This window comes from Dryobates pubescens, chromosome Z (assembly GCF_014839835.1).
Source record: "Dryobates pubescens isolate bDryPub1 chromosome Z, bDryPub1.pri, whole genome shotgun sequence".
NCBI lineage: Eukaryota > Metazoa > Chordata > Aves > Piciformes > Picidae > Dryobates > Dryobates pubescens.
Window position 1 is genome coordinate 48,284,051 of NC_071657.1, and position 12,994 is coordinate 48,297,044.

The following is a 12,994-nucleotide window of genomic DNA, read 5'->3' on the forward strand; positions in this document are numbered from 1 at the left end:
ATCCAAGAAAGTGTTCAGGAGAGAATAGGATAAATCAAGTTTAATAACTCTGCTCCTAATTGTTCCCTCAATGCTCCACTCTAATTACTTGGAGAACTCTCCTGACTGTCACCTGATATTAAGTTGTTGGAGGCTGAGTGTGGAGCAGTGAGATAATCAATAAACATTTAGTGGGGAGAAGAATGAAGATCCCGTTAAGCAGTGGGAACCTGCAGCACCCAAAGCCCTTCTGCTCATGAGAAAACCTATGGGAGAGCCATAGTGATTGCAAAGCAATAATCCAAAGCACTGTTTTTAGGCCTTGAGGCCTTTAGGCAACAGTACATTTGAGAAAAAAAGGTTAACACGGTCACCCTAATTACAGCCCATTTTCACATTCTTCATATATAAGCGAAGACAAGCCAATTAGGTAGAAAGGAAGATAAGGGAAGTTTTATTTGTATACTAATTAAACCCCTGATGAAATTAAAGGAAAAACATACAGCTCTGTAATTGTGTCTGAGAAAGGTCACTTCAGGTTCAGCTATCAGAAAAGCACAGCCTTGAGATACTTCACTTAATCCACAATATAGCCCTTATTTTGCCCCCCAGGTCTTAGTATTTACAAAAATAAGAAAATTTCAAAACCTGATAATGAATTTATCTTGAAATGTTTTCTGTGAACAATTACAATTGTTAGGAAGTTAAGGCTAAATACGATAAGAATGAAGGTTTTAAAAACCTACTAGGTCTGCTAATAGTTCTGTGAAGATGCTGAGCTTTCACTTTCAAGCACAAATGATTCTGAACCAAACTTCTGATTCAAACTCCAATTTGTTGACATTCCATAAAATGCCATGTATCTGTTAAGCTCAGATGTTTAGGCATTCAGGTATCACTGCACTCCTTCCTCTACAGTCCACCAAAGCTCATAGATCAGTTGAGTTTTCATAGCGATCCTTAGAAGGAGTTCCCTTCAGAGGTAAGGTAGACTTAGGCTTTATTCCCCTATAAACTGGGCATGAAAAAACATTTGTTGGAGGGACCAAGTAACTGATTGCACTGAGGAAACATCTCACTGGATGTCTGTTGGCTAGGATCTTCCACAGATTATTTAACAAGCTTAGGTTTTGCAGTGAGGAATATCTTTCTTCAAAATCAGTTACAAAAACAAATCAAAGTTTAACATTGTCATTCCTCATACACAAATATGCACTCTATTCAAAAGCTAACTGACAATTATTCTAGATGAACAATGACAGTCTTACGGTTCAAATTCATGCAAAGCATATGTGACACATTTGTACTAAGAGCACGTTTTCCAAGATCAACTCAAGCAAGATAAACCTGCTTACTAAATTAGATTTAAATTACACAGACAACACAGCACTACAAGATATGCAAATACACTGCACGATGTATATTATGAAATAATTTGTGAAATTAAATATCTTGTCTATAGGATGGTGTTCTGTATGTATGTTTTCCATTTAGATGCAAAATACTACTTTTTAAAAGATCTGTACACAGCATACATGCTGAAAAACTGTCCACACAACTAGTAAAATTCCACAATGAAAGAAAGAATATGAAGTTTAGCCAGCATTCCTTCTTCCAACAGCTGAAACACACTTCCCATTGTCCCTGTTGGCACATATAATGTTGAGAATGGTCTCTGAGTGCCCTTCAAAAGACAATCCACAGATAACCTAGAGAAAGTCTTGCATCTTCAAAAGGTCCAAATCCAAAACGTAAAAGAATTTACATTAATATTTCATGTCAACTGTATTTTTAGTGTGCATGACTGCAATGCAAACCATATTACATTATCTCAGCTAGTTGAATTCCACAGCACATTTTCCTGAAATCTTACTTATCAATAACTCAAAATGAAAACTCTAAGAGAACAGAGCATTAAAAATATCAGGAGATAAAAGTTCTGTGAGGAAAAAAAAACCACAGTTGAGACTTCTCACAGAAACATTTAAAAAAAAAATTCTAAGTAATACATTTAGACCTCTGTCAACAACTGAAATGGATTTACACCTCTCAACAGGAAACCAAACTGCAATTATCAACATACTGTATCTGGATTCCCTGTGTGTTTCACAGTGGCTAAAATACTGCCTTAACACAATTTGAAATTAAGTCCATGTGGGTATTTCTCCTCCTGCAAAGCAGAGCTAACATGAGGTTGACCACCCATGACATCCCTTCAATAAGAGATGCTTTCACATGCCCTTTAAACTTCCCTGGGAGGGGAAGTGGGACAGGAAAGAGCACTCAATAGGACATTTGAATGAGCTGCAACCGTTTTGCAGAAAAAGCAGTGAATTTTTCTTAACTTTTTTGCTACTGGACCCTCACCCTGACAGCAGTAATCTTTTCATATGCTGCCATTGTGAGAAAGGACAGACCTGATGACTCTTCTCTGAGCTATGCGATGTAGCATGGAAGCAGTGAAACATAGATACACTGTGATCTGTAAGCTAACAAGGTGCAAAATAGCTCATCGTCCTTGAAAGTGCACTGTGTAAGGAGGTCACAAGCAGGAGTGGGTCTCCTAAGCAAGACAGTAACACCATCCAGCACAATTATTTTAATAAATACCAACAAAATACAGGTGAATGAAGTCTTAATTGCAGATGTATTTTCACATTTCTCACACAATGTCAAATACCATGGCTTGTGATTGTTTTATATGAGAACCTCTCATACTATAAGACCTCAAACTATGTGAGCAGCAGAAAACTGTAGCTAAATCAGTACCACAAAAAAGTCAAGAAATCATCTAACGACAATGTTAAGTTAAATGCTGACACAGGCAGCTTTAAAAGCAGCTGTGATACAGTTAACCTACAAGATTTTGAATCTAAGTATTAAGAAACACTTTAAAAATTATTTATTGAAGAGTAAGTTAATTGACTGGACAGTGGAAATGAGTAAATTTTCATCTTGAAAGAGATTTTTCTTACAAAAGTGATTTGAAATTGTAGGCACTCAGATTGTGAAAGCAAACAGTATTACATGTGTCTAGACAACAGTCCATTTATTGACTGCAGCAAAACTCTCAGATATCCAAGCAAGTTTAGGTACCGCAAACACTTTATCTTCAGTGGACTTAAACTAGGTTTAATATCTCTGTGCTACATCACAGACTTATTTCTAAAGACCAAACCTATTTCTGATTAATAAGAAAGGAATGCATTTTCATTTGCATTAGCTCAAAATGTTTCACAAAGGATGCCTGAAAATGCCTCATGAAGTCACTGAGTTGCATATGCTTTAAAGCTGTTGTGGATTAAAATATTTTAATAATTTGAACACAGTAGCTCTTCCCAATTAATTCCATGTAATAACACATCTTCCAGAAGAGACATGTCTTATGCTTGTATGTCACTCAGCTTCAAAGCAAGTAAAATTAAACTACGGATTTTTTTTATATGAAGTAACCACTAAACATTAACTGCCCATACACAGGCTAGATCCTCATTTGTATTAGCAAACAAAAGCACCAGTCTTAAAATGTGTTAGCTAGGTACACTGCTGCATTTGAACAGAAACAGAAATTCTTTGAAAAAGTTGAGGCACACCCTCCTGAATACCAAAACACACTAGGCCTTCCAGACCAATGCAATCAGATATAATAATTAATCCCTACTTTCAAACAATGTTTTGTAAAACGTTGAAGTACATAATAAAATTTATGCACACAATGATCAAGAAATTTTTCACATCTTTTGAGCTAAGTGAAAGCTGCAGAGAAGGCTTATACCACCTTAATGGAGAAGAACTCAGCCTTTATCACTGTGAGATTTAAGGGTATTAGAAAAAAGCCTGGATGCTAAGTAGGAATGCAATTTTGGGATCATACACGGGGTGGCATAAATACATGATTACTCAACCACTGGCATTCTACTTCAGGACCGCTGTTTCATTTTTCCCCCTAGAAAAGTTCCTCTTCCACTACAATACCTAACCCTGTGCAACTGCAGACCAGACAAGATCCAGCCTGCGGAAGCAGCATTTCTGTGCTTTAGCAGTATCATGCCTTTAAGTCAGTTACTTAAGTGCCACAGAAGAGAAAGAATCCCATTGTTCTCACTGCTACACGAGGGACCAAGATTTCCAAAATATCATAAAGATGATTTATACCTGGTATTACAAAGGAAGACTAGGTTTCTCGTGTACCTGAATGTAAGTGATGCACCTAACATTACAGGAAACTGTAAGTCCTGCTTTGTAACACTGCTGTCTGCTATAGTTGTGCACATTAGACAGAAATAACTCTTGGACATCATCTTTCCTATAGTTTTTAAATGCTATAATATCACATGTACATACTCTGAAATACTTACCTGGCTATATGTGATGACACAACATACTATATCAGTTTCTCATGTTTGATTGTAGCTGAACCGGGCTCGAACCACCAGTTTGTGATCATGCTCACTGGTCTTAATGATCTTGAATTATTAGTGGCAGTTCTAAGCCCAGGAACAGAGTATTTTAAGTTCTTAAAAAATACTTTGCCATTGGATCTGCATCACTCACTAGGTTTGGAATATTTCTGAATTTTAACAGTTAATACAGGAACATGGATAAACAGCTATCCAGTTAACTATGACAACAAAATGTTACCTTTGAACTAAACCCCCACAACTTTATTTCCATTGTTTATGTAAAAAGGCACACAATCTGAAGCCAGCAGCAATGAGGATACAGACTAAAAAGTTTTTAGGCACACATTAATTCACACAACATTCTGCTTCAGACCTAAATTTAAGAAGCTGTAAGACACTAAATCTTGTCTTTCTTTATGTGAATCAACAAAAATAAAATCACCTTTCTCCTCACCCAGATAGCAGCTGCCCAGCAAGTGGACGGTGAGAAGATCCTCTGGCAACAGAAATGTGTAATGGGCAGACATCACTGGTACTGACTCTGTGCAATGTGTACAGACAAGATCATCAGCTACCCCAGCAAGAGGGGATGGTGAAAAGGCTGCACTATACAATGGATTCACCACCTGGCATGATAAGCCCCTGAGGTACACTGTGTGTATGGGCAGGTAAAAGACAAGGGAGGAGGTGGAGCCCCGCCCCCCAACCCCTGTAAGTTCACAAGAAATACACAGAAAGATTCCCTGGAGACAATACCTGGACAAATACCTAAAAAAAAAACCCTGTGACTAAAAAAACTGTGTAAAAGACCTGAGCGATGCCTGCTCAGGAGATGACACACAAGGAAAGAAAAAGACTGAAAGGAAAAAACATCACCATGAACATTCAGCCTAGAAGCAGCAGACCAGGAACCCTCTCTCTGTGCCCTAAGTTTTGCCTGCTGTAACTCATGGAGAAGACAAAATGACATCTGTACTGAAGACACCACATGTTGGAGGCTGCTCAGAGAAGGACTTGGACTTTGGGCTCTCTCCCTCCCCTCCTCCAGGGCAGACAGCACGAGCCAACAAGAATGCAGCAGCACCCTTCCACAGACCCAAATCGTCTTGGGGCTGGTGGTGAGAGTGGTAATATAATGCCTTTCCTGCTCTCTCCCTCCATTTCTTCTCCCCCCCCGTCACTTCTTCTGTTCCACCCACTAAAAAGTGTAGTCTTCCTAGCAGAAAGAACACATACAGTAAACCAAAATTTAACGAATATAAAATTTCCAAATAATTAATATAAAATCAAGATCTTTATAAAGATAAGATCTGCATAAATAGAAAGCAAGATCCTGAGAAAACCTAAGATGAAAAAATGATGAGGCCTTGGAGATACCCTAGATAAACAGCAGCAAGAAGCAAATCTATATATAAAGAAGTAGTATCTCAAGAATCTGTAGAGCATGAAGTCCACACACATGAATATCTAAACTTCCCAGAAAAACAGGGATTAGAACATTTATTTTAAAATATCACATGCTGTTTTAAAGACCTATTGATCCTTTCTGCACATCTAGTGGTAACAAAGTTACTTTGTAGTTGAACCATTAATATAATAAAGATCTCCCAGCACAGGATTTACCAAAGACTTTCTCATTTTTTGAGTGAAAACTGAAACATTATTGAAGATCTTGAAATAGCAATGATAAGTGATATGTTTAGTACATATGCTTAATAACATGGTGTAATTACACAACAATTCCATTTTTCTTCCAAATTACATGTCAATAAATCTTCCTCACTGCACTGCAAATTCTAAGGTCATTGACAAAAGTATTTATTTGTACAATTACAATGCACCAATAAAACTGTAAGATCACAATACTGTTCCATTTATTATCCCCTTCTCCCAAGGGAGACAAATAGTTCCTACACATGGAATACCCAGATAGTATTGGAAGTGGACTTCAAGAAACCACAAAAATTCTCTGGTTCATACTACTTCTTCACTTAATCTTTGACAGAATATCAGAATGTCATCTCTTTTTTTTAATAGCACCAGTGTAACAGACTCCAAAGTACTTTCTGAGACAGGCAACATTACTGCACTGTAAAGATATAATTAAAGCATTCTAAATTTCACTGCGTGCCCATCAGTAACATGTTAGACTTAAGAATCCAAGAACCTAGACATCTGTTTGTGGTATTTAGGCTGGGTGCCTTGTGTTGCTACTACACAAGATACACCTTTGGTGCCCTGGGTGTCCAGCCCAGCAGGTGGACATAGGAAGCTGCATATTTCATTCCTGTAATGTCCTGCTCCCTATAAATCTATCTTGCAAGGTCTCACATTTTCTCTTTCTTCCCTCAATCCCTGGTGGGAGGCAAGGGAGGATCTGCCTTCAACCCACCACACTGTTGATAAATAAAGTATGTTCTAGATTACCGATTCTTGTTGTCATATTAATTTTGTTGTTCCTGGACACAATGCTACCTGTCTTGTCTACTTACCATTCTTCTGTCTATCAGAAGGGCACTTAAGTGCACAATTAGTAAAATCACTGTTGAAATCAGACAACCCATCAGACTAGTGTGATCAAACTCACTCCTTAATTTTCTATACAATGGGAAAACAATTCTTACTTGGAAATTATCTCCTGGTCATAATTAGCTTTCAAAGACCGAAGTGATGTTATACAGTGGTGACTTAAACCAGTTCTTTCTCAGAGCTTAAATTACACACAAATTGTTACAATGGTGACAGCAGCTTCTTCAGTTACCTTAAACACTTGGACACTTTAAAAATAAGATTTTTTTTTTCTAACATATGGATGTCTTTTTTTACTACATAAATAATGTTCACACCTTACTAGACTGAACATAAATTAAATGAATGGACAATTCCTCTCATACTTCACTCAGTGTCAAGTAGAAGCAATTCCAGAGGTTGTTTTATTATTTTACCAGAGGGATAGTAAAGAACTGGCCTTACAAAACCACTCTTACTAATAACCAATAGAATACTTTTTAGTAAGATCATTTAAAACAAACCAACCAACCAAACAAACAAACAAACAAACAAGAAGCCCTTTAACCTGATAAAAATATATGTTCAAATGCCAACATAAAATCTCAATAGTGCTCAAATTACAATGAACTATTACTGGCATTTGACTTGCAAAATCAGACAAAAAGAACTACTACAGAGGAATGAAAAGGTAACACAATGGTACTGCCACTATCCTTTGACAAGAAAAGTTTCTAATTAAATTGTGTTTGATAGTGCAAAATTTAAATGTTGTATTGAACTTTGTGTTAATGCAAACACATAACAAGTTCATAACCATGAATTTTAAACTTCCCCCCCCCCCCAATTCTGCTCATTTTCCAGAAAGCCCAACACAGAAAAGCTAAGGCAGACCTCCAACAGCTCAGTTGCTAGCTGCTTGGTTGCTTCACTGGAGAAAATATAGTATTTTTCTAAAGGCTGTGTACTGGCCTCAGTCCCTCCAGACTACTCATATTGATACTGATGGATGTTCTACACATAGAACAAAAGGAAATACACAGAACTAACAATCTGGCTGGAAATAAATTAGTTCGGCAAGGAAATGCAGTGATCAATATTCCTAATGAGGCGATCTCTAAAATGGAAGAACAGGGCAACCCTAGGACTTAGGGTTGGACTTACAGACTAGCCAGAGAAGCAAAGCTGGAAGAGCTGCTTTCAAAGTGCTAAACAAAACTGAATATGTGTATTTATCTCCACGAGAAGATTTAATGAACAAGTTTATGACTTAAAATAAAGCAGACAGTTAAGACAATACATCAAATTAACTTCACAGACAAACAACAGAAGAGAGATATTTAAGCTGAAGTTCAAGTTTAGATATATGAAACATACATTGAGTAACAGAATGCAGACTTTGTCACTGTCCTCTTTCCTCCTGTGAAGAGAAGCTGTGAGGTATAGTCCATAATAGGATGTGTCTCTCCTATTACATAAAGATAGTAGCTGCTTCAAGGAAGCCTGGTAAGACCATTCCTTCCATAAATTCCATGTGTTACAAATGCAATAGTGCTTCGTGTTACAAAATATAATTTCAGGGTGCTGTGATACCAAGGTTGGAGGGGTGGCTTGTTTTGAGAATGGACTGTAAGCTGTTGAGATTGTTTTGGTTTCAAGGAGAGCCTGGGATGATAAATGCCAACTTTCTCAGGACCACAGAATGTTTACCTTAGAAAAGGCAGTCCTGAACAGCTGCACCTGTGTGAGAAGATGGGGTTATCTGGAGGACGCATGAGGAAGACCTTCCCTACTTTATCTACGACCCCCAGGAAGACCCGTACCACAAGGAAAGCACATGCTCATGAAAGCTCCACCTATCCCAGGAATTTGCTACAACTCATTATCATATCCCTGCCTTCTATTAAGCATAAGCATGCATATATAGATGATGTAGCTATATAAAGAAAAGATAGTAATGATAAGGTTGCTTTTGCAGAGACTGGAGGTGTGCTGTGAGGGGAGTCTCTGCAGCCCGGCGCGTCGCTCTTGTTTGCTTCTATTTTTTTTAATAAAACAGCTCTCACAAGAAACTTAGACATTTTCTTGTGCGGCCCTTTCATAAAAATTGTACAGTGCATTTCAATATTTAAACAAGAAAGCAATTATTAAACAAGAAAACACAAAGGACTAGCTCCAGAACAATTCTTTAGCTGACCTAACTTTTGAAGAGTATCTAAGAAGTCAGCAGCATCAGAAGCTATGTTTAAAAAGAGGAGAACGGAGCATTAACACAAACTGAAAATCATGACAAAACTATTTAACCTGTAGTTTATTGGAATGAGCAACACAGGACCTCTGACTGAGCACAGTGGAGAGGCAATGCTAATCCATCCTTACCTCCTTTATAAATAATTTGGTTGTTCAGAACACAGAGTACGGAAACTTAAAGTTTAAAAACCCAAACATTTTGGGTTTGCTTCTCTTTAACATGCTAAACTTGATTAATACATATTCTAAATTAAGTTAGATGCTAATGGTAATCTGCTATATTGCTATAATGCTTTCTTTAAAGAACAGCCTTTAATTTAACCAAGCGATGTTCAGAAATACCATTTCTTGACAAAATGATACAAACTTATTTGGGAATCAACTGTATCCTTCAGTGCACACAAACCCTAAAAGTCCAACCTAAGACATCAGAGAATTTAGAAAAAATTAAATCCAAACTCTATTTCTGTTTCTACAGTAACTTTAATTGTTGCTTTTCTATCTGAAAAGCACGAAAATAATTTCATCTTCCTAATGTAAGTGAGGCCTTTTAACCTTCCTGTAAATTAGAACACTGCACCACTTGCAGAAATAGCTATCTCTACAGTAATTTGCAAAATGTGTGCAATGGTATTAATAGCTGAAATTATTCTTCAGGGAAAAGATGTGGCTATAAATGGATGAAGAGGAAAAGCAACAAAAAAGGAGTTTATTGTATACCAGCTTCACTTGAAATACACACCAAGAATGGAAAGCCTGCTCAGGGAAAACAGCCACTTCTAACAAACCTGGTAATCCCAATCGCTATCTGAATCTAATTAATTTGGATGTGTCTGTTTAGCAAAGGACACTACACTTTCTGAAAACAGAACATGCATATAGTGGCTTAAATGAAATACAGCTTGCTAGTGAAAGTAAACACTAAAAATCTTGCCATCAGAAACCATTTTTCTATGAGTGTTACCAACTCATTACTCAGAACTTAAGGTATCTTGCTCTAAAACATATACTGAAGACTATTTTGAGGCAGATCAGCAGCAAGTTACATGATTTAACACATACTGAACTTGAAATGCAAACAGTTATTAACAATTTATAGGATCCACTCCATCAATAAAACTTTAAAACAATATCGTTCCTATTACAGGTACTAATACACATAAAAGGAAGTAAATATGCAGCATCTGTCAATAGGAAGAAAAAGTATTTTCCTGGAATTAAGATATGCTTATATAAGTAGTAAAACCTATGTGCTATAGATGCCTGTTTAGCGTTTGTGGAAAAATTTCTCTGCAAAGACAGGGGAACTGACTTACTTCATCTAATAAAAATTAGAAAAAAAAGTAGTGTAAAAGAGTTGCCCAGTTCCAGCTGACCTTGAATGTAATTGGCTATCTTGGATGTCTCTATGGTATATGCCATTAAGAAGATAAAAATATAAAGGATTAAAATCTCAGCCGATAAAGCCAAGAAATTAAGCATCACTCCTTTAATAAGCCTACTTTATGAAAGCATGTGAATACCAAAATATGTCTGTACTGATTGCTGAAGTATGAATAAGTTTAAAAATAAGTTTAAAAAACTAAAAGTATATTTTATTTTTCCCCTCCTTACCTGTTTAAAAACTACGGACAAAGAACTCAAAGCAAGTGCTTTATCACTCCATGACACCCTACTCTATCCTAAAATCACTTGTATATCACCACATTCCTCAGCTATTTTATATATACACTGAGTCTAGACTGACAGATCACTTACTATCTTAAGATGAATAGAATAGAATAGAATAGGATAGAATAGAATAGGATAGGATAGAATAGAATAGAATAGAATAGAATAGAATAGAATAGAATAGAATAGAATAGAATAGAATAGAATAGAATAGAATAGAATAGAATAGAATAAGATGGAGGGTGGGTCTTTTCATTATATTCTTTCAGTGCAACAGTTCCTTCGCAACTAAGAACACTGTTTTACCAGATCATGATGGATTATTACAGAGATGAAATTGTTCCAAAACAAGAACTAAAAAACAAACCAAAGCACACCCCAAACCAACCAAACAAAAATATACAAACATGTTAATCACATAACTTGATGAGCCATGAGGAATAGGTCCTTCAGTGAAAACACCACAGCAAAAGGCAGAGACTTGCCTCTGCCTGTCATGAATACAGCTATGAATGAAGAAGGATCACAGTAAATCGTGGGAGAAAAAAAGTATAGAAAAGACTTGTTACATTTTGAAAACCCAACTGTAGAGCTCAGTACCAAACTAGTTTGTGTAAGACTGCTATTTGAATGTATTAAGTACTTACTCAGCAGATGTTTGAAGCTGTAAAAAAGTTGGTGATCTAGGAACCATACATTTTGAATCATATATGCATGATAAAATTGAAAAATAAAGAAAAGAAAAAAAAACCATCAAGAAACACTAGGTCATCACTGTGCATTGCCATGCTACCACAACTGATCTTGCCTGCTTCCTTGACACAGATACAGGCCATTAAAAGCACAAAGCAGTTTTGTGCTATGAGGGCCTTAAGAGACATCAATCAACCTTCTGATATTTAAATGCAAGTTTAGGGACAGTGCAAAGCAACAAGTCTACAACTCAAATTTGATTCCAAATTTCTCCATGGTAGGAATTGAGAATTATGGAGTAATACATATAGAAAACCAAGTATGTGCAACTCTAAGCAGGAAGTTTGAGATCTAAAATTTACTTTACCAATGTTTCTAGCCTCCATTCCATCACAGCAGCTATATTATTAGATTGTATTATATCTTTACAGCTTTCAGCTGTAATCAAGAATTTTACACTACATGAAGTTGTTCCAGTAGCAAACAACTGCTAGGGGGTCACAGAATTAGGACAAATTTTAGGATCACTACTGTCGTAAAAATTTTTCATGTAGCCTTTAATTAATATAAAACAGAAGCTGCGAAATCTAATACAGTCCCAAATAACCCATGTACTAGCTTCATTTAAAACTGCATCCTGTATTTTAAATGCCTACAATAGGGTTTTTGTTCAATATACTCTGAATAAATATAAAGGTATTATTTACCTATAAAATATGATTAAATACCATGCATTAACGTATAAAGAGTAGACCCTAATAAGAACTGCTGTCTCACATATCATGCAAAATCTAGACACTTCACAGACTACAGATATTGGATACACAGCCCAGTCCCAAAAGCAGAAAGCAGAAGTTATACCCTTAAGTTTTATCTTGAATGTGTTTTATGAGTACCCTAAAATTCCAGTGGACTGAGCAGCATGTTGTGCATTTACTCCTATAATTTTATTGGTACAAGAACTGTTTGACTTACTCACCAAAAGGTAAATTTCTGGTGCCTGATTCAGAAGAGTAATCATCTTACCTTTACAGTTTCACTTAAGACTTGGGTTTTATCTGCTTCTTCACTGGAGTGCAATTCTAGTTTACTATTTAACTTCTGTAGCTGTTGCACCTGTTCATTCAAAAGCACTTGCGCCTGATGCTCCCGATGTAATGCATTACTTAATTCTTCACATACACTTTCAAAACTTTCATGGGTGATCAATTTCTGATAAGAGAAATAAATTGTGTTTGATTGCATAAATGGTATTCCCTTGTTTACATGCTCAGCTTCAGAGTTCCACTTCCAAACATGTCAAATGCTATACTAGAAGTGTGCTAAAAATTAGTATTCCTTTTTGTTGACAGAGACAAATCACCAAACAATGCATGGACAGACAACTTTATTCACTGTATTTTGGTTTTTTTAACCATTCAGGGTATTGTAAACAGTATGCATTCAGTATTCTATTCAAACAAGCTGCCTAGGTTGTAAAGAATCAGTAT

General features: G+C 36.4%; 1 protein-coding gene across 1 annotated transcript in view; it reads right to left on the bottom strand.

Moving 5' to 3' along the window:
* CCDC171 (coiled-coil domain containing 171) overlaps positions 1-12,994 on the bottom strand; it is a 215,909-nt gene that overhangs the window by 94,340 nt on the left and 108,575 nt on the right. The window contains 1 exon segment of the mRNA XM_054178071.1: positions 12,531-12,716. Within this exon segment, the coding sequence (XP_054034046.1) occupies positions 12,531-12,716 (186 nt within the window).